The sequence below is a fragment of the Setaria italica genome, chromosome VIII, assembly GCF_000263155.2.
Source record: "Setaria italica strain Yugu1 chromosome VIII, Setaria_italica_v2.0, whole genome shotgun sequence".
Classification (NCBI taxonomy): domain Eukaryota; kingdom Viridiplantae; phylum Streptophyta; class Magnoliopsida; order Poales; family Poaceae; genus Setaria; species Setaria italica.
The window spans coordinates 31695667-31723290 of NC_028457.1; the positions used below are offsets into that span (position 1 = coordinate 31695667).

Below are 27624 nucleotides of genomic sequence, written 5' to 3' on the forward strand. Positions count from 1 at the left end.
TGACACCTCCTCCAGAATGTATGCCTTTGCAATGGATGCTTCAATTTTGCACTTATTTTTACATTTAGTTCGAAAAACCTTTTGACATCGCTCAATTGAATAGCACCAACGGACCTGCATAGGCCCCCCCCACTCGTGCTTCATATGGAAGGTGCAAAATCATATGCTGCATCGGATTGAAGAAACCGGGTGGAAAGATCTTCTCCAACTTACAGACCAAGATAGGCACCATTCTTTCCATTTCTGCAACCACGGTACGAGATAACTCCTTAGCACAAAGCTGGTGGAAGAAATTGCTCAACTCAGCTAGCACTTGCCAAACATACTCAAGGACATAGCCTTGAACCATCACCGGAAGTAGGCGCTCAAGCCATATGTGGTAATCATGACTCTTGAGTCTGTTGATTCGCATAGTAGCTAAGTTCACTCCCCTCTTCAGATTCACTGCATACCCATCAGGGAACATTAATGTTTGGAACCATTCTAGTACCTCCCTCCTTTGGGTCCTCGTTAGGACGAAATTGGCCTTAGGCTTTCTCCATGACTTGCCACCTCTAGAAGGCGCCATGTCTAGCTTTGGTCTATCGCATAACCTCGCTTGATCCCCTATAGCCTTAACGGTATCCTTTGTCTTATCAGGAATATCCATGATTGTACCAAAAATTGCCTCAGCGACATTCTTTTCAGTGTGCATTACATCAATGTTATGTGGAAGAAGAAGGTCATCAAAATAGGGGGGTTCCACAAGCACAACTTTTGAGTCCAGGCATGTTGCTCACCATATCCCACAAAACCATCTTCTTGTTGGTTGACCTCGAGAGCGTCTAACTGAGCACGAACCGCGGCACCTGTCATCATTTGCGGTGCAGGTTCTTGAACTACGACATCTTTCGTAAAATTCTTGATGTCTCATCTGAATGGATGGTCAGGAGGGAGGAATCGTCGATGTTTGTCAAACGAAGAAAACTTGCCACCCTTCGTCAACCAAATGAACTTCAAAGATGCATTGGATACTGGTCATGGGAACTTCCCGTGAACACACCAACCGCAGAATATCCCATACGCCGGCAACTCATGGAGGGAATACTGGTACCAAACATGCATTTTGAAGTTTGTCTTTGTAGCTCGGTCGTATGTCCATACCCCTTTCTCCCAAGCACGGACCAAATCATCAATCAAAGGCTCCATGTACACACTCATATTATTCCCTGGGTGTTTAGGAATTATCAACAACAAGAATATGTTCTGTCGTTGAAAGAGGACGCCAGGAGGGAGACTGAGGGGGATAACAAACATGGGCTAATAGGTGTACGGGGCAGACACCATTCTATATGGATTGAACCCATCTGTTGCCAGTGCAACACGTACATTACGAGCCTCTAGAGCTTTCTCACGATGAATCACATCAAACCTTGTCCAGGCTTCACCATCGGATGGATGTACTAGCTTCTCAGGATTGTATCGACGTCCGTTTTTCTGCCGTGTCATCTGTTTCACGGATTCCTCAGTCATGTAAAGTCGTTGGATCCTCAGTATGAACGGAAGGTACCATAGGATCTTCACGGGGATTGCGAGCTGCCTCTTCTAACCATCACCAGAGTCTAGCTCCAAGAACCTAGAGGATTCACACTTCACACAGTACTTTGCTTCCACATGTTCTTTCCTAAATAAGATGCATCCCTTCGGACAAGCATGTATCTGCTCGTATGTCATCTTAAGTGCATGAAGGAGTTTCTGTGCCTCATACATGCTCTATGGCAGAATATGACCATCCGGGAGTAGGCTCCCAAAAACTATCAGGATAACATCGAAGGCTTCTCGACTCCAGCTAAACTAGGACTTTATGGCCATTAGGTGTGTAATGGCATCCAGTTGAGAAATATTGGTATGCCCGTGAAGGGGTTGCTATGCCGCACACAACATGCGGTAATATGTCTTTGCGGTTGCCTCTAGCTCCTGCTCCCTACGTCCTTCATCAAAGTGTGCTTCATGATAGTCATTTAACATGTCTCCTACCCCGGCATCATCATCATAATCCTCGATGCATTGTCTCACGACCTCCTCTCTCACACGATCGGCTTCATCATGGTAGATCCACCGGGTATATTGTGCCGTAAATCCATTCTTGCAAAGATGTTTACCCATGACCTCCTTTGTTTGTCGACGCATGTTTGCGCAAATGCTGCAGGGACACCAAGTGAGACTCGCTCCTTTAACCTTGGCAAATGCTAGTTCCAAGAAAGCATCAGTCTTCTCAATTCATTCATCGGTCAACGAACTCTGACTAGAGCGGCCCGTGTACATCCACTCACGGTCATCCATCCTCTAACGTATCAACGAGTAAAATAAAAATCAATTGCATCTATAGTTTCCTATATTGTCTAATAGGTGAACATAGGTCCTAATCCCACCGAAGGATGTGTAGATTAGGTTAGTTTCCATGCTGTACTCATATTCGAGGTAGAATTTTGGCAGCACCTCCCCGCTATTCTCCAAATACACGTCCTGGCAAGGAGATTGTGTATCCGGAGAACAACAAGGAGATGCTGCCGAAACTCTGTCTTGGATCGGAGTAGAGAATGGAAACTAAGCCAATCTACACATCCTCGGGCTGTCCAAAAAACATGGAAAATTCAAAATAGATATGGTTATAGGTATGCAAGGATCTACATATTGCCAACCGTATCACTTTCGAATGGGAGACGCCTAGGTTACGTGATATATGAACGTGATACAGCAAGAGGGGTCTTTTATGCCTCACCTTGTTGTCCTGCAAAGTGACGAGTCGAGGACGGTGCAATAGCCTCTCCTGCAAACCAAGAAACATTATAGTGTCAAATCTAAATTTCAGCAGCACCTCCTCTGCACATCAATTAACAATAGGACCAGACAAATTACTAATTACTTATGGAAATGGAAAGTGGGGAACTATTTTTATAAATGAATGGTGCTAACATGATCAAGTGGTACACATGCAGCATATATGAACATAAGAAATTAGTTAATCAGTACAAGAATAAATGATGTACAAAGTGAACAAAATGATTTGTTCGAAGTACATGTTGCAGTTAATGGTTATAAGAAATTTGTTTGAAGAATGTTTACCAACAGGAGGGCAAGGGTGGCCAAGGGGTTGCGCCGGCAGCCGGGGGGCAGGGGCGGTGCAGGGAGAGCCGGCGGCGGGTCCCAAGGGGACGCGGGTGGGAGTGAGGGCAAGGCGAGCCGTCGGCGGGGGTGGGGCACCGGGGGGCCGACAAGGGCACTCGTGGGGTCGGCGGCGGCCACGCGCAAGGGGCGGTGGCGGAGGCAAGGGAGGCTGGAGGCAGGGTGCGAGCACGGGAGGGAGGCGGTGTGGCGTGGGCCGATGGTGGGGCAAGGGGCATCGGCAGCGGGGGTGGCGTGGGCCGGTGGCGCGGCAAGGGGCGCCAGCGGGGTGGTGCGACTGTGTGTGTGAGTGCGTGAGTGCGTGAGTGGAGTGTGCGTGAGTGCGTGGCCGGTGGGGTGGTTGTGCCGAAAGTTTGCCAAGCGCCCTAGATCTAGCACTCGGCAAAGTCAAGGTTTGCCGAGTGCTAGATCTAGGGCACTCGGCAAACCCCTTTTGTATTTTTTTGCCATTTATTTCAAACGGTTAAGAAGGACTTTACCGAGTGTTGTATAGGGGACACTCGCAAATCCAGTTTATATTTCATGGATAATTTTTCCTTCTTTTCCTTAATGTGTTTCACTAAATTTGTTCCGATGTATTTTGAAAATACCTTGTCAAATTCACTCAGCAATGCATATTTTATTTTTCTACAAATATTATTCCATTATTTCATGCAGTTATAGCTCAAATTCAATTTATATCAATTAAAATTCTATAATTGCAGTTAATAAATTAGAATTATCAAATGGATCCGAAAAATTACCAAAATTTGACATGAACCAATCTATGTTGTATATTGCTTATACAAAAAGTTTTGAATTCAAACCCCAATTTGACCGTCACTTTGACTCGAAATCTTATCGGATCCTTCTCAATGCTACGATTCTTCTTCGGAGATATTTCCGTTTGTAAGCATCGTACATGGCAAAATGTGTGAAATCTTCTCAATTTTTTATCACAGCCTCCATATATGATATTATCTGGTCTTGACAAATCTCATAATTTTCAGACTTTATTTGCTTTTTATAGAATTTAAAAACCATTCGGCCACACGTTCATGGTCGTGTTTCTAGAACATGATGTTCCAAATTTCCTTTCATTTCCTGGGTAAGGCCTCACACTGGACTCAAGAACATGAATATCATTTTCCACTCATTTTATTCTATTATTTCAATTACTTGTAGTTCAAATTTGACTTATACCAAAAAATTCCTCTAAATGCAATAAATTAATTAAATATAGCAAACAAGAAAAATATACCAAATTTTAAAATATAGTAACACATGTTGTATGAGGAGAGTAGGAAAAGTTTGGATGGCAGGAGGTGAAAAAACTTATTATTTTGCCGAGTGCCTCGTAGGAACACTCGGTAAACATATGACTTTGCCGAGTGTTTCTATAAGACACTCGGCAAACAAGTGTCTTTACCGACTGTCGCTAACGGACACCCGGCAAAGTGCTAACGGTCGACACGCCGTCTGATGGCCGTCGCACGTGGCGGTCACGTGGTGGCGTTTTGCCGAGTGTCCATTCTTTGCCGAGTGTTGCGTTGCTGTTTGCCGAGTGTTTTATTTCCGACACTCGGCAAATTTTTTTTTTGCCGAGTGTAATTTATATGCCGAGTATTTTTAGCTCAGCACTCAGCAAAGGTGTTGTTTGCCGAGTGCCCGAAGGAATGCACTCGGTAAATATAAAAATACTCGGCAAATTCAAGGTTTCTGGTAGCGATCATGGCAAAATCATTTGAGTCTTTCTTGTGTCACTGTAGAACACGACTATGAATCACTACACTTTTGGGAGCCGAATTTATACTAGACCAATTTGCATTTGCAAAAGACATGGCTTGGATTCTGGAACACTAACATCTAGATCAATTGATGCACAAGTATAGAAAAGCTGAAGAATAAAAAATTTAGCGATACACATCAAACAACAAATAAACCAGTTCAATAGTTCATACTTCATATGAAGGATTAAGTAGAATTGATCAATTGAAGAGAAATATATAAGAAATTACCTTGTAGCTTGTGCCGGTTGTGCTGCTGCATGCAGCCAAGCGCCGCATCGCGTCCTGGTCTGAAGTTGAAGGAATCTGTGGACTGGAGGATCAGAAGCCTTCCAGCGCCGGCTCGCCACCTCGCGCAACAGACGAGTCACACCCTCGGCCCTCGATCATGAGCTTGCCCCCAGTCTGCAGCCACTGGCTCGCCGCGCCCTAGGGCATACTCGATTGGGAATTCGAGACTCGGAGATGCGATATGGAGACAAACAGGAGCGCGGCGATGGAACCAATCGATGCTTTGATCGGTGTTCACCCTTCACCAGACAAAAGCAAGAACTGTAGTGCTAGGGAAACCGGGATCAATGGGCCTATGGGCTATGGGCTGCACGCCCTCAAGGATAGGCCTGCCACCAAGAGAAGCGACTAAGATGACAAAATTGCACTGAATAAGCAGGTGCTGGGTCACATTTGAAGGTGAAAAAAATGGAGAGGAACACATGTGAATATCATTTGATGGTGATGAGGCACACACCAGAGTTTCAGCGTTTAAATGTCCAAAGAGCACCTGAGAAGTTGAATACCCAAGTGATCAACGGACCGGACGATTTGGTGATCGACTAGATAATCCGCGGGTGACTTGGGATGCATAGGATTATCCAGTGAGAAGAAATTAAAGTAGCTAGTATGGGTCTTCTAAAACGTCCATTAAAAGATGTATACACTGGATGATCCGGTCTACACAAGGATCTTCAGTGAGTATAAAAATAGTCAATAGGTAACTGCTAGTTAGTTTTGATGGGTTGACCTATGTATACCACATCCACGTGGTAATTTGAGGTTGGTGGATGTTGAACATATGCACAAGCACAATCCCAAATGTGATTAATTGACCGTGCGCCCCTCCTTATAAACCTGTCATTTATTGCATCAATTAGCCCAACACTCAGCTTGCAATTAGGGGGGTCATCAACCTTTTTCTTCTAGCATAATTGGTCCAAAAGTTACTAGAAGTGTCTATATCTAGGGATGCAGGGAGTAATAAGCAAGCTGCAAGTCAAACCAGGTCTAATCGATTGCAATGATAATGCAATTGATAACCTTGCAATCCCCTGTTTATTTGGTGTGCAAGGATGTGGCTAGCCACGGAAGCATTGCATCCTTCGCCACCTACTGGCTGCCATTGAAGGTGGACATCTTCTCATGCCCGGTGGTGCCTTCCTCGGAGAAGGACGAGTTGCAACAATGGCTACGCTGTTCATATTTCACGCGTGGTGTGTTGGTTGATGCAACAATGGTGTAAGCTGTTTAAGGTTCAAGCGTGGCATCACAGGTGACATAAGTGTGTTACACAGGAAACACTCCCTGGCTATAGTAGCTTCGATGACAAAGAAAGAAGAACTAAAAGAAAAAAATATTACAGAATCCCATGTTGCAAGAATGCATTGAACCATAGTGGAACTCAAGTGTGAGACCCTGCAAAGCCTCTTAAAACATTTACTTCATTATTTTAACCGGCACAGGAGAATGCCCATTATTGACAAGGAAAAGAACCAGGATCAGGGCTGCCTGGTAGCCCCATGGGGACGGGGGCCATGATGGCAGTCAGAGTTCCTCTGATGGAGCAGCATCCAAACCATTGATATCCCTGCATTGAAAATGGAAAATTAGGTAATATATAATTTCTGAGTCAGATGTCTTGAATAGCGGATTACCTATGCATGAATTCAGTCCTGCTTCCAACATGCATGTCTGCAGGATGATACTAGACGCAAATTTTAGTTTGTACCTGCGACGAGGATGAACATGACGAGACTAGCTACCCGGATGGTGTCGTACACCAGGCACTCGACGGCAAGGTAGCCGATGGCATAGACGAAGGACAGGAACGTGGCTGCGTAGACCGGCTTGCTGCCGAGGTTGAAGGCGCATAGGAAGCAGAGCGTGAACGACAGCAGAGTCCACACCGCAACAATTAAGCGTATTATGTGTGAAGATTAATAGTGATCTAGCACATACTCGGTATCTCAGAGTAGGTTGCCGAGCAGAGCGACGCAGAGCCGCCGAAGAAGCAGGACCAGGTGAAGGCGGAGCGGAAGGTGCCGACAGCAATGAGCCACCACCCCAGCGCAGGCACGCTGTGCTTCTTCCATGCGCCAGCCATGACTTATGTGCCTGGAACAATGACTACAAAATAGAGGAGAGCAAGAGTGTCTTCGTCTGCGAACCGGATCACGAACACGAGGAAATACCAGCGCTGCTTCCACCTACATTTATGGGGCAGTCAGGTGTGCAAATTGAACTTCAGAGCCAGGATTAATTGTGTAGCTTTTGGTCACACCACAAAATATCTCGGTACCCAGGTCAACTGAGCCACAAAGGTTCACCTCACATAATATGAACCTTAACCACATCTTTGATCTCACCTTTGTTAACTGAGGCACATCTTTGATCTCAGCTTCTACTGAGGTTAGTTCTTTGATAGTGACGTGTAGATAAATTTATGCCAATTTGAAGAAGTTACAATTTCCAAGATGAGAACCAAGGGTCCTACTACCATCAAGAAAGAATTTTGGGAAGTATTATTGTAGGATGCACACAAGCTAGTACACACATATTTGAGATGACACAGCTTGGTAAACTGAGACACATTATTGTTGCCATTGGTAGACTTGTCCTGTGATGAATTCCAATGTGAATGATGCATATGGCTAAATGACAATGATGTGTCCCAACTGATTGTCCTTGTGCCTTAGGCTAGCCTTCTAGTCATGACAATAACCACCGGCAGGTTAAGTCAGGCTAGGTCATGTGCACAGGATTGCCTCGACCACAAGGACCACATGTAAGATGAGAAAATCACGAGCCCTGGTGGAACTGAGGCATTATAATTGTTAGGTGACTTCTTTTGTGTATTTGTGATGTGTAGATAAACTCGGGAGATGAAAATGTAGATTAACTTGAGACATGAATTCAGAATGTATAGATGGATTTTAGTGTAATTTTGTGCTAATGGTGAAATGGACCCGAATTTCCATTTCTGAGAATCCAAGCCTACGCACCTCGATGATAGTCCCAGGAAGGCTATCACGTGTGAATCCCTGTCTCAGATAGTACAAATCCATACAACACAAAAATAGAGAGAGAAAATAGAGTACAATATCATAGATATCATGAGTACGAGTATATCGTAGCGGCACATGCCGGTACAAGCCCTTCAGGACTGAATCAAGAAAGGTAAATCATCTACGCAGCGGAAACAGAAGCTATGGCGAACTCCATCTTCACAGGTCACTCGAGCGAAGCACGATCTCTAGTCCTCCCAGTCGTCGTTGTCGAAGTCGTAGTTGGGCTCCGAGTCTGAAAAGCCAACATCAACCCAAGAAGCGGGTAGGCCATGTCAACACCCAAAAGCAGCAAAACCAAGAAAACTGGGGAATTATTCTATATGCATGGGTAAACTCCTATGTATGGCTGTAGGGGATTATACATAAGCAAATCAAGGAAGCAAGGCACATATCCCAAGGTCAACACCTCAACAAGGAAGTCTGCACAAAACACCGGATCCTTCACCCAAGGATCCAGCACCCAAACACGCTAGGCAATGTGAGAGCTCCCTCCCCTCACATCTCAACGATAAACGCCAGTCTATCTCAAAAACAGGGAAGGTAGAAGCACAAGAAAAGTCTAGTCCGAAGTAGTGATAGTGAACAGCACTGTCCATACCAGTGGACACGGAATATAGCTATAGATTTATACATTCTTCAGAGGTTGTACAACTGTACCCACAAGGATAGAGCCTGAATGGTAGCCAGCCATCCAAACCCCACCTAACAGACAGAGCCCTAGTAAGTGGATAGCTCTCTCCTATTTCCTCGAGTCTAGAACCGTCCTCAGATGCAGGGCACGCTGTCACTAGAGAGGACCTCAAAGCTATGAAACCTACATATGCCGGGGTGCAGTATGGTCAGAGCAAGCCAACGCCTCGAACTCCTTACACGATCCTCCAATCCACCTAAAGGTAGAGCACTATTCACTACTAGTCTCAGATATAACCCCACCCAAACGTAAGTGAGCGATAAGTACGAAAAGTAGCTGCTGTGACTGGTGGTAAACTAACTCGGTCCTTAAGCGGCTGAGAGCGAGCACTCTACCAACAAGTATGTGCTGAAGCACCTGCTGCGTACAAGTACACCACCTACTCCTCAGTAACAAATAAGGTACCCACCACAGGTACGTGGTATGTAGAGAGTTCAGAAAGCTCTCTCCCGACAAGGCACTCCTTGGTACCAACTATGGCTCGCTCCCACCAAGTACACATCAAGGATTCACACTCACCCAAAACACACGCGAGAATGTTCAAGGAATCCCATCACCAAATCCATGGTAAATGCCAATCCATAACTCAAAAAGCATGTATATGGATTAATAAGTGGTGGACTAGCTAGGGGTCTGTAGCTAGTCCACAAAAGTAGGTAAATAAGAAAATATGATAAACAATTATCAAGGCATGGCTAAAACATTGGCTATGCAATCCATCATCATCAAGCAAGCAATATAAGTAAAGCGCTAGAAACTAAGCATGCATAGGATCTATATGATTAGGAGTGACATGACACCTTGTCTATAGTCGATCGGGCCCTCCTCGACGTAGTCAGCGTCTTGAAGGTCTTCCTAGTCGTAGCTCGGGTCAGATAGAATAAGATACGATGAAACATAAATTAAACGGCATTACATCTAGGCAAAAACTCCAAGAAAGCCAAATTTATAATATCCAAATAACACCAAACTAGCTACAAATAGAACGAGCTTGATTTTACAAATTTAATGCAACCGGTTTCATATTTTTCTAAGTTAAAATGAATTAGTTATGATTTTTTAAATATTAAAGGGTTTATTTAAATATTTAATTAATTTCAGAAAAACATTTATTAAAGAGATGACATGTGTCAACATGGGGGTTGGGCCACGTGTCATGCTGACGTCATGCTGACCTCAGCATTGACTCTGGTCAATGGTCAACGTTGACCCAGTAACTGGTGGGCCCCACTGGCCCACGGACAGACCCCACAGGTGGGCCCCACGGCCATGCCACGTGGCCGGCGGTGCGGCATGGCACATCACGGCGCGCGCGTGCGTGGGCGGTGACTGCACACAGTGCGGGGCTAGCGTGGTGCGGCAAGCAGACGCGGGCACGTGCGGGGTGGTAGACGACGCACGGGCGCAGGCTAGCGTGGTGCAGCGAGCATACGCGGGCGCGGGCATGGCGAGCGCAGCGACACGGAGCGAAGGCAGCGGCGCAAGAAAGCAGCGCGAAGCGGCACTCGCGAGGCGCGGCAACCGGCGCGGGCGGGCTCCGGTGCAAAGGCCTAACTACAACAACTAAGCTACGGCTACGGTGCAGAAAGAGAAAAGAGACGGGGAGTGGAGCTCACAGCGGAGACGGTGGCGAGCGGCGGCGTTCCGGCGCAGCTCCGGCTCCTCCTTCCTTCTCGGACGGCCTTCCTTCTCCCGCGAGCGGCTCCACTCCTCCTCTTCCTTCTCAGCTCCTCCCCCTTCCTCTCTTCCTTTTCCCCCTCTCTTCTTCTCCCGGTGGCAGCGCTAGGCCGAAGCCTTGGTGGTTGCGGTGAGCTAGGGGTGCGGCCTCCTTTTGTAGGCGGAACAAGGCGGTGCGAGGGCAAGGATGGCTGCAGCCATCCATCCTCAGCATTCGTGCCCAAGGGGGACATGGCGGCCATCCCGCAACTCGTGTGCTAGGGTTAGGGCGCGGCGGCAAGGGCAGGGTGGTCCTTTCCTGCCGCGGAAGGACTACGGAGGCCTCCCCACCGGGAGAGCGTACCAGCATGGCGCATGGGCACACCCGTGACTCGGCACGCGCGGCACGCGTGAGGGTGGCGGTGAAAAGAAGAATAGTGCCAGGTGAGCGGGCCGGGCTGGGCGAGCGTGCAGGCAGGCGAGACGGCCTGGCAGAGCGCGTGTGTGCGAGGTGGCCTGGCACGAGCGATTGTGGGTCGGCAGCTCCTGGTGGGCCGAGCAAAGAGCGCGGCGAGCTGGCCAGGCGGCCGAACGAGGCATGGAGGTGGGCCGGGTGTGGCTAGTGGGACAGCGAGGCAGGCCAAGCCTAGGAAGCTAGATAGGTTAGCTTAGGTTTGATTTAGATTTAGGTTTTGAGTTTTAGTTTGGATTTTGATTTGAACTCAAAATTCAAACTTCACACAATCAATAACTCCAAATAAGATTCAAGAAAACCAAATCAAGCCACACATATTTTTGGAAAAGAAATTTAGGGTGAGAGAGACATTCATAGCTTTTCAAATGAGCACAACATTCAACCAAAAAGTTTTAAATTTTTCGAAATTTTCACACATTCAAATATTACAAATTTTTTTGGAATATTACAAATGGCCTGCACCTAAATTAACACATATATTTGAGATGACACAGCTTGGTAAACTGAGACACATTATTGTTGCCATTGGTAGACTTGTCCTGTGATGAATTCCAATGTGAATAATGCGTATGGCTAAATGCCAACGATGTGTACCAACTGATTGTCCTTGTGCCTTAGGCTAGCCTTCTAGTCATGACCATAACCACCGGCGGGTTAAGTCAGGCTAGGTCATGTGCACAGGATTGCCTCGACCACAAGGACCACATGTAAGATGAGAAAATCACGAGTCCTGGTGGAACTGAGGCATTATAATTGTTAGGTGACTTCTTTTGTGTATTTGTGATGTGCAGATAAACTCGGGAGATGAAAATGTAGATTAACTTGAGACATGAATTCAGAATGTATAGATGGATTTTAGTGTAATTTTGTGCTAATGGCCTGCACCTAAATTAGCACCTGCAGGAGTACTCCATTAAACCTATATGGAAGTAGTTAGAGCTGGCACCAACAATCTATTATTCGTCGTCACACCTTGAAATTTTTAAAATTTCAAGATGTGATTAAAAAGAATAATTAAATAATAATTTTCTCATGATCTTAAAATTTTCCCAATATTTATTTTTCTTGACAGGAAATTTAGTATAGGAAAAACAATTAGTCATTTTTTAAAACTAAATAAAGTTGTTCTGTGCTTCTCCTATAAATACGAATGGAAGCCTGAGCAAAGGCACCCAGCTCAGCACAAGCAAGCATTTGGCTCCACTCCTGTGCGAGTGCTACTGGTGTCCGGCGTGAGTTCTGTGCTTAATCACAAGCCACCGTGCCAGCCTCGAGGCCTTCCTTGCCTGCCCAGGCAAGGAAGAGATGGCCTCGCTGCCCTTCGGCAGCACCGCCAGTGTCGACTCCAATCAGGTCCGGCGTTGTTATGTGCATTTTTATTTAGATGGTTTGGAGATAGTTTGTAAAATTTTGTAGAGAAAACGACGAGCCATCTTCTGTTAGATGTTTGACCAAAAAGTTTGTCTAACTCTGATAGAACTCCAGTAAATCCCATTTGTCTAACTCCGGTAGGTGCACCTGAGGATGCATGATTCTCCGCTAGCTCACTCTCTCAGCCAGTTTCAACTCTAAAGGAAAATGCCACAATTTTTCATTAAGAAGAAACAACTTTCTCCCAGTCTAGAAAATTCCTGAACCCCAGCTTTTTCTGCTGGATGCTACTCAGGTGCTCTAACTACTAGGGTTAGTGGCCCTTTCCTCTTATTTCTGTAGCTGCTGCTCAATTGACTTCACTAGTTGCTGTATTGTTGTGTGATATATGTGAAAGCAGTAGTCACGCGGAATAAACAATAGATTGGCTTCGAGTATCTAAAAATCCTGCTATGGAGCCATCAGTCAGCAAGTCATATTGTAATCTCAGTCAGCAAGTCATATCGTAATGCTATGAGTCGTTAGTAACCCTTCTTAAGAACCCTATTCTTAAAAAAAAAACTCCTCAAGAACCCGCCACATTGATTTTGTTTCTGAGATCCTATCATGTCTATGAGGTTTCTGAAGCTGTTACGTCTGAATTTTGATGACAATTCAGGAGTGTCGAACATGTGCGCTCTTCTGAGCAGTAAATTTTCACATTATGTATTAATTGGACAATTGTACTCTAGTCAACTTGCTGTACTAGAAACATTCGGTGGTTGTTGTTTGTACAAGAAGTGAAAGCGTTTTTCCTAGCTATTTGTCAGCTTTTGGTAGAAACAAATGGCTCTACACAGACACTGATTTTGAACAGGCCAAAACAGCTTAACGCACTCTCTTCCACAATGGTATGTTAAGAGTTCACTAGTATTAGAGTACCTAGATTTACTTTTAGAATAGTGGGTACAGCATGATTGTTCTTTCATGTTGCAGATTAAGGAACTCCTAAGGTGTTTCATTGCTTACGAGAAAGACGATGGAGTTAAATTGTTGATTATGAAGGTATCTTCTTTGAATTTGAGGCGTGGTAGAACTTAGATTTTAGATGTCTATTATTAGTATTAAAGTACAAGTGATTGACTATTTTCTCCATCAGCTTAGACTTTTGAGTTGCACTAGTCGGTGCATACAACTCAACAATTAGAGAGATAGAGAGTTCCAATAGAAATTACCAACTAGGTAGTGTTGGGAAACATGAGTTGGCCATGCATCTCTCTCAAAATCAATAACATGGACTTCAAGGTGGTTATCTTTTTAAGCACTTTACTCCGTTCTACTTTCAAGCACATGATTCATATTGAACTTGTATGAGGTTCTAATGATGCTTGTTGCTATGCTAAGGCTTGCAAAAAGAAAGGGAACAATATTTGCAATTGTCATTGCTTGTATTCCATTGATTCTAACTCTCTTCACTTCTTAGAACACCTTCAACTTGCTATAGAGCTTACTTTAACTTGCTGTTTTTTCCTGTCAGTTCATTTTGTTTCTCAATTCCTTCTATTATTAGCTCCTTTGGATTGATATGATAGTCATCCTTTAATTATTGCCTAGATGCCTACTTTTGATCTTATTGTTTGTCATTGTATTGAATCATCGCTTGTTTTCAGGGGAAAGGAAGAGCATTTTGCGCTGGAGGTGATGCTGCTATAGGTTTCCAATCTGTACTTAATGGTAATTACAGCTTTAGCTTGTCTATGAATCAAATACTATCCAAAGCCATTGTCTTCTGTTACCTGACTTAATAGTTAATACCCATGTTACATGTTGCAAATGGGCCTAATTTTTTCTCACACATTTTGTTGACTGTGCTGTGTGTTTAATTCTTAAATTAGAGGGATGGAAATGGGGTGCTAATTTCTGCAGAAATCTGTATTTGTTAAACTACATAATTGCAATTTGTATCAAACATCAGGTGAGCTGCATCTCTTCATAGTTATTCATTGTAATAATTCATTTCTCCATTCCTGCTTGCCTCTAAAGGCTAGAAAATTTGACTATAGGTTTCTCTTCTCACTGGAATTGTCATGGGTGGAGGTACTGGTGTTTCTTTACATGGAAGATTTCGAGTTGCCACTGAGAAGACGGTATATCACTACCACAAAAACGAGTTGTAGGAGCACCTATCTTCATTCAGGAGCAAACAAAGAATTCACCCACCCCTGTTTGCTTTCAAGCACATTGTAGCACTAGCCCGCTCCAGAAAATCAATTTCCAGGACCATCCATGTTGGAATCGTGCCTAGAAATGCCTCGATTTTGAAAGGCGAATCGAAAACATAAATGCCCTTGAAAATCATCATTTCCAAAGGCATGCTGAGAGGGACCTGCCCCTAGAAATGAAGACCAATTCTAGGGGCAGGTGATGGCATCAATCGATCCTAGAAATCGATTTCTAGAGACAACTGGTAAGGTGTATCACCCCTACAAAGGATCCTATGCAAATAATTTGTATTTTTTTATACAATTTTGGATCAAGACAAACTTTAAATAACAATTATCAAGCTTAAAGAGATCTGAAACTTTTTAGTTTGTAAGTTTTTCATTTGAGATTATTTAGTGGTCCAAAAATTCACTATAAGTTCACATAATTTTTAAATTCAAATCTTTAAATTTTTCAAACAACATAACGAAGGCACATCCTAACCAAAGTTGTAGTGCTCAATGGGATCTATAACATTTAGGGCCGTAATTATTCCATATAAGTTTTGGAAAAGTTAATACAACCTTATCTAGTCGTCATAGGTGACTTTGTGGTGCGTTAGTTGGGGAGCTTTCGCACGAGGCTCAAGTCATGGGTTTGAATCCTATGATGTGTGTGATGTATGATGACTGACAATGTGTGTTGGCTATTTCGGTACAAACAAAGTTTTTTCCTACTTTTTGGAGGCTATTCTTTTTTTTTGCCCCAATTTTTGGAATCGATTTCTAGGCAGTTCATGTCATGGTCTGCGTATAGAAATTAATTTGTTGGGGTGGACTACTACATGAACCGCATCCTAGAAATCCATTTGTTGGGGGTTGTTCAAGGACCACGCCCGCAAATGCTCTATTTTGTAGCTATGAAAAGTAGGAGGGACCTTGTGTCTGCCCCCTACAAATATGGTTTTGATCGGTCCTATGAATGGTTTTTGTAGTAGTGTATGCTACGGACGCCATTTTGTGAGTTTGATCTTTGATAGTAGTTATACTTATTTGGAATAACATGGAGAATCTTTCTTGCTTTTTATTGGAAAACCAAAATAGTTTCAAGTACCAAAATATTTCTCATTTACATTTTGAATATCCATGCAGATTTTTGCAATGCCAGAAACAACTCTGGGTCTCTTTCCAGATGTAGGGGGCTCATATTTTCTGTCTCGGCTACCTGGGTTCTATGGTTACCATATATCTCCTATCTTTATTCAGTTGAAATACATGTACCATGTCATTGCTATCTAGTCCCTCCATTCAAAATTGTAGGTTGTTTTGACTTTTCTAGATACATAGATTTTTTTCTATGTATCTAGGCATAACATATGTCAAAATGCACATGTATTTAGAAAGGTCAAAACAACCTACAATTTGAAATGGAGAGGGTATTTAATATCGTTGGATATTATTCACAATCCTTAAATATTATGCATCCTCATATTATCCTTAATTACCATGCACTTAATTGAATTTTAGCAATTGTGCTTCTTATGAAAATGATATGTGGAAGTGATCACGGAGATATAATCATATACAAAGTAATGAAGAGTACCAAATTTTTTGTTTTTATTTGATTTGCCGGTTCCATAAGGTTAATTAGTTGTACTGAGTGTCGTCAGTCTTCTACTTGATGTCAAAGGTAGCTTGGGGGATCTTTTCACTAAACTATTATCATGTCTTTGTCCAGGAGAGTATGTTGCTCTTGCTGGTGCCAGATTGGATGGTGCAGAAGTGCTTGCATGTGGTCTGGCAACTCATTTTGTCCACTCAAATGTAGGCTCACCTGTAACTTCAATTTTAACCATTAGCATCACCAAGCACCCTTTCTATAAATTCTTCAAACAACAACCAATCACCATAACTGTTAACTTTTGCTTTCAGATATGATATTTCCTGTTACAAAATTACAACTATGGTTATTATTTTCTGGAACATGCTACATAAATCCTGACCTCATTGATGTAATATTTGCATGCTTTCATATTTTTTTTGGCCTGCGTTGTTAAGGTTGTGTATGTAATATGTGTATCAATATGTAACTCCTAGTAAATTCTCTTTGTTCCCCAGAGGCTGCTATTGCTTGAAGAATCTCTTAAGAAGGTGGATACTTCCAATCCTTTCATTGTGTAAGATTGTTATTAAGAGGCTGCTATTGCTATTCTCTTAAGAAGGTATTATCGATCAATTTAGTGAACAGCCATCACCGAAAGAAAATAGTTCTTTGAATAGGTAAGAGTGTGTCTGATTGAATGACTGAATTATGCCATGTTTCATAATTTCATTAGCTTCATTCCCTGGTGCTCCCCAGGTTGGAAATCATCAACAAATGCTTTTCCAAAAGGACAGTTGAAGAAATTATATCTTCTCTTGTGAGATTGTTATAGTAATTGCAATTTTCTATGGGTTCACCTATTCTGTCCTGCAAAATTAATTAATTAGCATCTATTATGTTAGGAGCAAGTGGCCTCAAATTTACCTGATGAATGGGTTGATGCAACGATCCAATCCTTGAAAAATGCTTCTCCAACCAGTTTGAAAATCTCTCTGAGATCGGTATATATCCAACCTCATATCTATGATTTTAGCCCACTGCCGCAATTGTGTCCATGAGAATATAATTGTTTCATTCTCAAATTTCAGATAAGAGAAGGGAGAACACAAACTGTTGGGGAGTGCTTGCGTCGGGAATATAGAATGGTTTGCCATGTCATGCGTGGTGACTTCAGTAGAGACTTCTTTGAGGAATATATCAACATCCTTAACACTTCTATTTTTCATTAATGATCTCTCTACTTTGTTGTCTTTGCGGGGCAAGGTCTGTACCTAACATCATATTTCTATTACAAGGATCAAAACCCAATGGTTCGTATTTTCTCATATTTAGCGCATTTAGATTGAAATTTGTTTCTGACAGTTTATTTCATCTTAAATATTCTTTTGATAATGGTTATTTTCTTTATGGGGGGTATATTTGGCAGTGGATGCCTCCAAGGTTGGAACAAGTACATAATGAATCAGTTCAACAATATTTCTCTACAATTGATGATCCACGGTGGGAAGAGTTAAACCTACCTACCAGGCATTCCCACGGGAGAAATATTAAGTCCAAACTTTGATTGAAATCTTGGGCAAAAGATGTGAACGAATGGAGCCTCGGTGCTGGTCAGAATAATAATTAATTAATCATCTCAAGTTTGGGGAGAGTTTGTACACTACAAACTAAAAATGAAATAATGTTGTTTATCGTAGAAACTCTTTGTTATGTACATGAAGTTCTACCCATTTTAGAATAATTACTATCGACTTCATATGTTGTGATCTCATATGGTTTGTTGATAGATGATGAGCTTTGTACGAGAAATTTGGAATTCTAACATAAGGTGGACTTGACTACAATGTCATCCCACAAATGGATTACAACTACCAAATTTCTTCTCCCTATACATAATGTTGTATATATATTTCTAATATATTTGATATTTTTATTTCTTTAGCTATGTTATAGGGCAAAAAACAACCCTAGGATCACCCCCTTGCTTGGTCATCTTCCCATCACTCTATCCTGTGGCAAGGACACATCGCCCTCATTGCCATGTAGTAACGCGACCTGCACCATCCTAGGCCGCACCATATAAACCGATAGTGTGAAAAATGCACTCACCAGAATTTTTAGTTGGACAAAAGGGTGAGCCACAATGCGCCAAATTATCTGGTGTTGAAATATTAAACTCATCGAAGTTTACAGTGGCAATTGAAGAAGGGAGTCCTGTGATGATGCTGAGGCACACACTAGAATTTATACCAAAACAAATGTCCAGAGAGCAGCAAATAAATAACTTTAGTTTGTACAAAAAAATATAAATACCAAATTTAAAATTTGGCACAGGGTCTAAAAATTTTCGGGATGGCCTAGCCCTAGCCGAGGATAAAAGTCAGTCGGGCATATAGAAGAGACAAAAGACCCTTTTGAGCTGATGGAGGTGGATAAGTAGCCTGTAGAAGAGAAATGGTCAAGACCAACAAACCTGTCTCTCTGGGGTTGTGCGACCTATGTACGTGCATTAAGAGTATTGGTTTCGAGCTGCTCGAAACCAAACAGTAAAACACTACTCTACATAGACTTAGAGACCCATATAGCTTTTTCACCCAAAAAGAATCATCCTTGTACAGTGGGGGTGAATCCCTATTTATAGGACGGCGAAAAGACTTTTCCCCAGAAGCCGTTTGATTAAAGAAGAAATGGGCTGGATCAGACTTGTATTATAGTTGAGCCTGTTTAGGGCCCATATCCAATTGGAATCTGCGAATCCAACCAAGCCTTAGTCCCCAGAAGCCCATCGAGACCGTCTTCACGCGTGCGACCCGGCGTTTCCTCTGCCGCCGGGCGCTTGCCGGCCGCCGCCGCCGCCGTCGCCGGGCCGCCTCGTCCTGGTTCCTGGTGTATCCCCTGTCCAGCAGGTAACCCTTCATCCACGTCCCGTTGCTCTCCCACCTCCTTCGGCGGCGGCAACCTAGATCCCCTCGTGCCGCCGCCAACCTCGCCGCCGCCGGCTTCATTTAGCCTGCCCCCGATCTCTGCATCTCTCGGAAAGCTAGCGACCAGCCGAGTGGTACTGGTGCCGCCCGGTGTCCCTTGAGGCTAGGCTGGTTGACGCACCGCCACTAGCCACTTCTGTTTTCAAATCTCTCGAAGCATTTAGAATCAGCAGGCTACTTACATCGCCGGGGCTTCTAAGTATTTATGTTTAATTTGGTAAAAAAACATGTTCAAATTAGTGGCTCATTGGATCTATAAGGGCAGGAACAAATGCTCAATCGTAGGGGAAAAAAAATGGTTTCTTTGTGAAGTGTAGCGCCAAAGCTTGTGCATTTGTTCGAGCCATTTTTCCATGTCTATAATTTTCAGTTTGAGAGCATGTGTTGATGTATGGCAGGCTATATGCTGCAAAATGGCGCAACCTTCTGTCATCCTAGCAACCGCAAGTTATGATCACACAATCAGATTTTGGGAAGCCAAGAGTGGTCGCTGTTACCGCACAATTCAATACCCTGACTCTGTAAGTATTGGCTACTGGCATCAAGAATAGAGCTATCTAGTTTAGCAGAAATCTTACATGCTGTTTGTCTTCTGTAATATGTTGTCTGCAGCAAGTTAATCGCCTTGAGATAACCCCAGACAAGAGATTTTTAGCTGCTGCTGGCAATCCTCATATCCGCCTTTTTGACGTCAACTCAAATAGCCCTCAACCGGTACGCTTACATGTTTTCAACAACAAGCAGTATGAGTCATCATGTTCCTTTTCCTTATTTGATGAGAATACACCTAGCAGGTAATTAGCTATGATTCGCATACTAGTAATGTGATGGCCGTGGGATTCCATTGTGATGGCAATTGGATGTACTCTGGCTCTGAGGATGGCACTGTGAGAATCTGGGATTTACGGTGAGCTTTTAAAACCTAATGCCCTGTATATTATTTCTGAAGTTGCAAGCTATTTTACTTTACCTGCAGTTTGTAGTGAAAACTTGAAAAACTATTCTTAACTAGGGGACAATCTGGTGCTGATACATCTCCAGGTGCTATCATTCAAACTCGCAACACGGTCCGTTGGATTTTTTAAATGGACTAGATTATAAGGAAACTTAAAAGGGCACACATTTGAACATTTTTAAAATAGCCACCTCACAAAGAGATAATTCATCTGCAAAGAATCCCAACACACCAATATTATCAAAATCTGATTATCTGAGCCCTCCAAATCTCATACAACTTCCTACATGGGAGTTTGTGTGGTAGCACTAATAGATGATGTCAATTAGAATATTAGATATTAGCGTTCTAATTATGTATGGTGTTTACCATACTATACTTTTGCTCCAGGATCCACTTTAATTTTTTTTTATTTGTGCATCTATGGTTTCAGAACTGGCACTTGTCAGCGAGAATATGAAAGTCGCGCAGCTGTCAACACTGTAGTCCTACACCCAAATCAGGTTATATCCATTTTCTTCCTTGTTTTTATTTGTGTATCCTTAAGTGTTTTAACTGATTGCAAATTTCGTCATCCAAATACCACATTGATTTAAACTTGGCTATAAACTTGTTGGCTAGCTAGGGCTTTTGTGCATGATTTTGTTTTTGGAGATTGTTTGGCATTGAATCCTTTGCCAATTTGTAGTGCAAATATGCTGACAAAACACAACTGACTGCAAGTAGCTGTGAAGCTATTTTTTCTTTGTGAATTCAGAAGTTTCAATGTTGTTATGGTACCCATGTTGGATTGGGGTAGTAAACTGGACTTTAATGGCTTAACTTCATCACAAACTGCAGAGATGGCTTGCTATTTACATGTTCAGTCTGCATTACTCAACTGCAGCCAACTAGCTGGCAGTGCTACTATGCTGAACTGGGCCTATGTCCAGCCTCTTGTTTTTTAAAATTTTCTGTTAAACACGTAAATCATTTTCTTATACTGAATAAATAGCAGTATTAATGTTTCCAGCCTTGATGGATGATTTTAGTTCTATTTTGCCAATTCGCCCCTATTACTTCTGTTTGTTTCTGTCCACTATATTTAGTAACACTGTATGTTTTTTTCCAGAAAGAACTGATATCTGGTGATCAGAATGGTAACATTCGTGTGTGGGATTTAGCTGCTAACTCATGCAGCTGTGAGTTGGTGAGTCAAATTCCAGTTTTGTGGCACTACTGTGCAAGAACACAATTGATGTGTGGGTTTCGCTTATCTAGGTACCAGAGGTTGATACTGCTGTAAGATCTCTGACAGTCATGTGGGATGGGAGTATGGTGGTTGCTGCAAATAACCGTGGGACATGTTATGTTTGGCGGCTGCTTAAGGGTACTCAGGTCAGTCAGTTCTGCTGACCTATCTGTTCTTAAATATAGAAGCATGTGATTTCTGAATTTTCCAATTTGACAAATTGTGTTGTATAGACAATTACCTGCTTTGAACCTCTACACAAATTGCAAGCCCATGATGGCTACATTCTGAAGTGCCTGCTTTCACCAGAATTTTGTGACCCTAACAGGTAGGTAATGTTATGGTCTAAAAGAACTATTTTTCATGTTCCTTCCAGTGTATTATTGTGTCCTTTTTGGATTTCATGTAACACATTTGGGATTGTTTTGTAGGTATCTCGCCACAGCATCATCTGACCACACTGTAAAGATTTGGAATGTCGATGGCTTCAAGCTGGAAAAAACTTTAGTCGGTAATGTTCAGAGTCTTCTTTTAACCAACTTTCCATCCCAGATTCACCCCATGCTTCTGAATGAAATCCTGAAACCCTGTTGGCAATCAACTTTATCAGGCCACCAACGCTGGGTCTGGGACTGTGTGTTCTCGGTTGACGGCGCTTATCTGATAACTGGTACGAACTACACCTTGCCTCGCCCTATCTTCATTAGAACCCATCAGTTCCAGAGTTAACCAGATGAACTGTTTGTTCTCTGTTGCAGCTTCTTCTGACACCACCGCGAGGCTATGGACGATGTCGACTGGGGAGGCCATCCGGGTGTACCAGGGCCATCACAAGGCGACCGTGTGCTGCGCTCTCCACGACGGAGCCGAATCAGCCCCTTCATAATAAGCATGCTGTTTGACTCTGCAGTCTGTATATACTTTCGATTGTAGAACTGTTCAGCAGTAGCACTCTTGTACCCTGAGAACTTTGAGAACTAGTGGTGGTTTTTTTTTATGATAAAGGAACTAGCGGTGGTTGAAGGTTTTTTTTTTAGTTTCTTCAAAAACTAGCGGTGGTTGAAGCTCAGTTGCTGAAACGCTGGGTTGTAGTTGCTGCGCTATGTAGCAAGCCTTTGGGGCTCTGTACAAATAATTCGCATGCTGTTAGTGGATGTTTCTGCAAAATCGAAATCAAGTGTCATAGTTGTACCTTTTTTTGTTTTGTAAGTTGTACATTTTTTTTCTTCTCTTTTTTTTTGTTTTTTTGTTTTGAAGATGCGCAGGAGAGTTGTTGGCTTGTTGCGTATCGAGTCTGGTTCACAGTGCACAGGGATCCAACAATATAATAGACGAAACACACCACATTTTTTTTCTTTACATACAAATGCCCACATGGTCCTATTACTAGCAGCCATGCGCACGACGCGAGCATGCAAACGCCGGAGGCGACCAAGAACATCGTGAAGCCGGAAATCCTCTGCGGCGGCGCCGGCCGGCCTGTGCCGGGTCGTCGTCAAGGTGTGATCGGCTGCTCCAGCTCCGGCCGCCACGGGCTGCCGTGGTGGTGCAGCGGGTCCGGGCCCCCCGGCACCGACCGCAGCTCCGGCCTCACCCTGCCCCCCACCGCCGCCGCTGCAGTCCAAGACGACGATGACCACGACGGCTTGGCCTTCACCGTCGTGCCGCGCAGCTCCTCCGCCGTCACGACATGTGGTCCGGAGAGCGGATGATCCCTACCGCCAAATGATCCACCGCTGGCGAGACCTGAAGAAGAACAGGTGCACAAGAAGATGAGAACGAAGCTGCTGAGCTCGATCGATCACAAGAACATCACAAAACGCACAACACTAGTGAATGCAAAAGAAGATTTTTACCAGAACGCTACAGGCATCAGACCGAGGTTGGTTGATGCCAAATAAAAGGGAGAGAAAACGAAGAGTTTTGCAGAGAGAGAGAGAGAGAGATAAAAAGATTAAACAAAAGGTAAAAGCTTGTTCGTACCAGTGCCAGGGCGCCCATGCACTGGAGGAACCAGCAACGCAAGGAGGCAGCAGCACGCGGCCGCCGCCAAGCACAGGAAGAACCGGGCCATGGCTTTGTTGGGCAACAACGACCTGGAGGCGGGACCTGGAAGAACCGGGGTGTAAAACCAGAGGACAGACACAGCCAGCCTCAAGAACTAGCCGTGCTAGCTGTAAATGTAATTTCTAGTACAAAACATGAGACTTGTGCTTGTTCTTGGGATAGAGAGATGCAGAGGGCTACTTCATTTATAGACGCAGATGCAGAGTTCAGTTTGTACCGTGTGTAGTACTACGCAGGTGAATGAAGCCCAGAGATGGAGATGGATGCAGTAAAATCGTTCCGGATCAAACGGGCCTGGGGTAAATTCCCGGCCATCCGGGTGGTTAAGGCCGTGTTTAGTTGGGGAATTTGGGAGGTGCCAAATTACTGTTACAGCACTGTAGCACACTGTAGCGTTTTGTTTGTATTTGTGAATTATTGTCCAAATATTGACTAATTAGGCTTAAAAGATTCGTCTCGCAAAGTACAACAAAACTGTGCAATTAGTTTTTAATTTCATCTACATTTAGTACTCCATGCATGTACCGCAAGTTTGATGTGATGGGGAATCTTCTTTTTGCATAGTGTCAAAGTTGGAAGTTGGGAGTAACTAAACATGGCCTTAACTACAGTTTAGGGGCTGTTTGGATACGAGGTGCTAAACTTTAACAGTGTCACATCGGATGTTCGGATGCTAATTAGGAGGATTAAACATGAGCTAATTATAAAACTAATTGCAGAACCCTGTGCTAATTCGCGAGACGAATCTATTAAGCCTAATTAATCCATCATTAGCAAATGGTTACTGTAGCACCACATTGTCAAATCATGGACTAATTAGGCTTAATAGATTCGTCTCGCGAATTATACTCCATCTGTGCAATTAGTTTTGTAATTAGCTTATGTTTAGTACTCCTAATTAACATCCAAACATCCGATGTGACAGGTATTAAACTTTAACAGGTGTTTCCCAAACACCCCCTTAGGCGAGCGTGACGAGATGCCGGCCGTCGCGTCGGGAAACTTTACTGTGCTTGTCTGTTCTGGGAAAAGGGAGCTAGCTGCAAAGATTGTGTGGGGGACTGGAGCCCGAGCCATGGAGCAGGAGTGCAGGAGCACTGGAGTGGAGATCCTGCGGATCCAGTACGCAGTCAGCGGGGAAAGGGAATTGATGACCGCATCTTTTGCTTGCCCTGACGTGCCTTGGTTCGAGAAAGAAAAGCTGGGCGTGCATGGCTGCATGCACTCATGTGCAAACAAGCAAAAAGGAAGAATCAAAACACTGTGCGCAGCAGAGATGCATGGAGCGATGGCTATCTAGGCATCTAGTGACATGTTCACTTCAGCTTATCAGCGACAGCTCCTAGCTGGACCGATGCATTGAACTCGATCATGGACCCTTGGACGAGCAACCGGAGATGTCATTCTAATGACAAGGTTTCTGTCGACGTAAATAGAAGCAATACTACTACACTGGAGGCTGGCAATGGTTCACATGCATGTCCGTGTATGTATAAGTTTGGGAGAGGAGTGCATATTGGCTCCAAATAGCCAAGTTTCAAATTGCTGGAGATTTTTGAAACTTTTTCTACATTACTATTGGCGATGCTATGAACTACATTGGCGCGGTAATGCAGGTGCAAATTCAATATATCGTTCGAGAGAAACTTCATTTGCACTAGATGACAATTTTCCATCCAGTAGTTCAAACATGATTTTTTTTTTGTTGGAAAGTTCACTTGAATTTCGTGTGGAAGTGGAGCATAGTATCAAAACGAACTTTGTCAACTGTTAGATTTTCATAGAATTTGGGTTCCAGTTTTTGAGATATTTCTTCGACATTTCTAGATGTTGAAGGATATATAATAGATTTAGATTAATGAGCTGTAGTTATAGGGATGGCAATGCAGTTTGCCAGAGCTTCTTCATATTTTTAGGGGTGGGGGAGGGGAGGGGGCACATGGCTCCTGTTTCAACTAGTATCCAAAGGTGTGACTGAACCATGAGTAGGAGTCGTACAGGAGCGCATTCATTACTCTACAGTATAACGATCACTAGTGCCCCCTCATAGATCATTCTTTTTTTTTTCGAGGTCCTCACGGATCATTTTAAACAATATGTTGATGGCGCTTCAAAAGATTACGCGCATATAAAGATATTGCAGACTCACGGTAGATCACGAAGAACTTTTCTCACAACTCTGCGGGGCTGAAGTAGCCTTGACAATCAACTACAATAGGAGATCATCAATGTGTATGCTCTTAGGCCTGTTTGGTTCCCAGATTAAAGTTTAATCCCTGTCACATCGAATATTTAGATACTAATCAGAAGTATTAAATATAGACTAATTACAAAACCAATTACACAGATGGAGGCTAATTTGTGAGACGGCCATGATTTGACAATGTGGTGCTACAGTAACCATTTGCTAATGATGAATTAGTTAGGCTTAATAGATTCATCTTGTGAATTAGCCTCCATCTGTGTAATTAGTTTTATAATTAACTCATATTTAGTCCTAATTAGCCTCCGAAGATTCGATGTGACATGGACTAAACTTTTGCTAAGGATCAAAACGCCCCCTTAATGAGAAGAATATGACATTTTTGTCATGGGGAATGCAAGATAAGGTCCAAAGGATTCAAAAAAGTCCCTCTTATTATTGGAGATGAATTTTAATTTGATTATAAGAGTGGAATACAAATTAAATCATTAGTAGGAACTGCCAAGATAAGGTTCATGGATGCTTCTAATATATGCAACGGTAGATGGGTAATGAAACTGAGATCAGGGAGCCGAAATAAATAAATAAATAAATCGATGAATCAATCAATCATTGGTAAGAGATCATCAATATGTACGGCCTTGTATAGGATGAGAAGAAGATAGATTTTGCTAAACTTACCGAATTATCCAATGGCAAAGTAAAGCCAAATAATTATTGCTAGCATGGCACTTCATAATTTTATTAAAGAGAGTGCTATGGCAGATGAGTACTTCGGTATGGCGGATGATGATGAAAACTATGTTTTACCGTTAGAAGCATCGTCGTCTCAAGGAAATATAGCTACTACCCAACACGAGGACGGAAATTAAAATATGAATCAGTTTCGGGATTGGATAGCCGATGGATTGTTTAATAGATCATAGCTCTTATGTTTTGTAAGAATGAGATTTGTGTATTATGAACATTATTTGGCATAAATGAACAATTTATTTTTGGCAAAGCTGGCCAGCAGCAGCGTGGCAAGGCAGAGAAGGCTAGCGGCAAGGCATGGTGGGAACGCTACGCTGCTGGCAAGGCAGAGAAGGCCAGCGGCAAGGCATGGTGGGAACGCTGGTTGTCGGGGGCGGGAAAAAGGGCAGCGGCAGGCATTGATTAGGGGCAATTTGGTTTTTGTTCAACTGCTTTAATAACCTTTAGTCACTAGAATCAAACAGGGGGACTAAAGTTTAGTTTAATCCCTAGAAGAACCAAGCAAGTCTAAGAAAAGAGTCCCTCTTATTGTTGGAGATGATTTAATTTGATTACAAAAGTGGAAGACAAATTAATTAGGATGAGTTTGGGAGGGATCCTCGCCGAGTGCTCCGCAAGCTGAGCCGGAGTCGAAGCTACGAAGCTCTTTTTTTTTCTTCACCATGCAGTTCCAAAAGAGCTCCGACTCCCCCACGATATGCCTAGAAATGGCTCCGACGCCATGAACATTTGGTACGGCTCTAGCTTCTCCATGCCTTTGCGAGAGTGGGAGTCGGAGTCGGAACCCTCCCAAACTCACACTTAGATCATCAGGAACTGCCGAGGTAAGGTTCATGGATGCTTTTGCTTTCAATGCAACGGCTTAGATTTTTTGCTGGGGCAAGGGGGTGAAGAAGCGATGATTGGTCACGCGCCGGAACGGCCTCGATGTGTGGCATGCAACTTGTGAAGTAGCCTAGGGGAGTACCAGCACCAGGGAGGAGGTCAGGTCAGTGGCGTTGCCGTGCTCCGGGTGGCTGGATGGTACGCGTACGCCAGGAGGCAGGGGCTGAGGGCTCAGGCTGTCAGACGCCGGCTAGTCATGGCTCCTCGGTACCTGCCTACCTGGAGATTGGAGGACAAAGCCTGGCGCGCGTGACGTCGTCCGCGCGCGGCGAGCTGGGACGGGGGCGCCATCCATCGC

The 27624-nt window shown here is 43.5% G+C and overlaps 4 protein-coding genes across 4 annotated transcripts; 2 read left to right on the forward strand and 2 right to left on the reverse strand.

Moving 5' to 3' along the window:
- Positions 1-6896: 6896 nt before the first annotated feature.
- Positions 6897-7308, reverse strand: LOC101782096 (ergosterol biosynthetic protein 28-like). The gene is made up of 2 exons (XM_022828925.1): positions 7170-7308; positions 6897-7137 (listed from the first exon to the last, which is right to left on the reverse strand). The coding sequence occupies exons 1-2, from the start codon at positions 7306-7308 to the stop codon at positions 6923-6925; spliced, it is 354 nt and encodes a 117-aa protein (XP_022684660.1). The 3' UTR covers positions 6897-6922.
- A 5091-nt stretch (positions 7309-12399) lies between these two features.
- LOC101782506 (3-hydroxyisobutyryl-CoA hydrolase 1-like) lies at positions 12400-17996 on the forward strand. Its single transcript, XM_022829538.1, is given in 14 exon segments — positions 12400-12447; positions 13197-13355; positions 13441-13509; positions 14115-14178; positions 14340-14419; positions 14508-14591; positions 15798-15882; positions 16384-16469; positions 16764-16830; positions 16865-16925; positions 17005-17065; positions 17151-17249; positions 17337-17558; positions 17675-17996. Coding segments are annotated over 13 exon segments (1104 nt in total). The 3' UTR covers positions 17478-17558; positions 17675-17996.
- A 999-nt stretch (positions 17997-18995) lies between these two features.
- Positions 18996-22613, forward strand: LOC101782919 (protein LST8 homolog). Its single transcript, XM_004979552.3, has 11 exons — positions 18996-19154; positions 19631-19753; positions 19845-19946; positions 20027-20139; positions 20621-20690; positions 21299-21376; positions 21448-21564; positions 21652-21746; positions 21850-21929; positions 22029-22088; positions 22177-22613. Exons 2-11 carry the CDS (start codon positions 19646-19648, stop codon positions 22302-22304), a joined length of 951 nt encoding a protein of 316 aa, XP_004979609.1. The 5' UTR covers positions 18996-19154; positions 19631-19645; the 3' UTR covers positions 22305-22613.
- Positions 22614-22913: 300 nt separating this feature from the next.
- Positions 22914-23492, reverse strand: LOC101764297 (protein FLORAL ORGAN NUMBER2-like). The gene is made up of 2 exons (XM_004980628.1): positions 23402-23492; positions 22914-23164 (listed from the first exon to the last, which is right to left on the reverse strand). The coding sequence occupies exons 1-2, from the start codon at positions 23490-23492 to the stop codon at positions 22914-22916; spliced, it is 342 nt and encodes a 113-aa protein (XP_004980685.1).
- Between the last annotated feature and the right edge of the window lie 4132 nt (positions 23493-27624).

Coding starts and splice junctions, on each gene's coding strand:
- LOC101782919 (XM_004979552.3), top strand. CDS start 19,646: ATGGCGCAACCTTCTGTCATCCTAGCAACCGCAAGTTATGATCACACA. Junction 19,754..19,844: donor CAATTCAATACCCTGACTCT/GTAAGTATTGGC, acceptor TGTTGTCTGCAG/CAAGTTAATCGCCTTGAGAT. Junction 20,140..20,620: donor GTGAGAATCTGGGATTTACG/GTGAGCTTTTAA, acceptor CTATGGTTTCAG/AACTGGCACTTGTCAGCGAG.
- LOC101782096 (XM_022828925.1), bottom strand. CDS start 7,308: ATGGCTGGCGCATGGAAGAAGCACAGCGTGCCTGCGCTGGGGTGGTGG. Junction 7,138..7,169: donor CTCGGCAACCTACTCTGAGA/TACCGAGTATGT, acceptor ACTATTAATCTT/CACACATAATACGCTTAATT.
- LOC101764297 (XM_004980628.1), bottom strand. CDS start 23,492: ATGGCCCGGTTCTTCCTGTGCTTGGCGGCGGCCGCGTGCTGCTGCCTC. Junction 23,165..23,401: donor GCATGGGCGCCCTGGCACTG/GTACGAACAAGC, acceptor GTTCTTCTTCAG/GTCTCGCCAGCGGTGGATCA.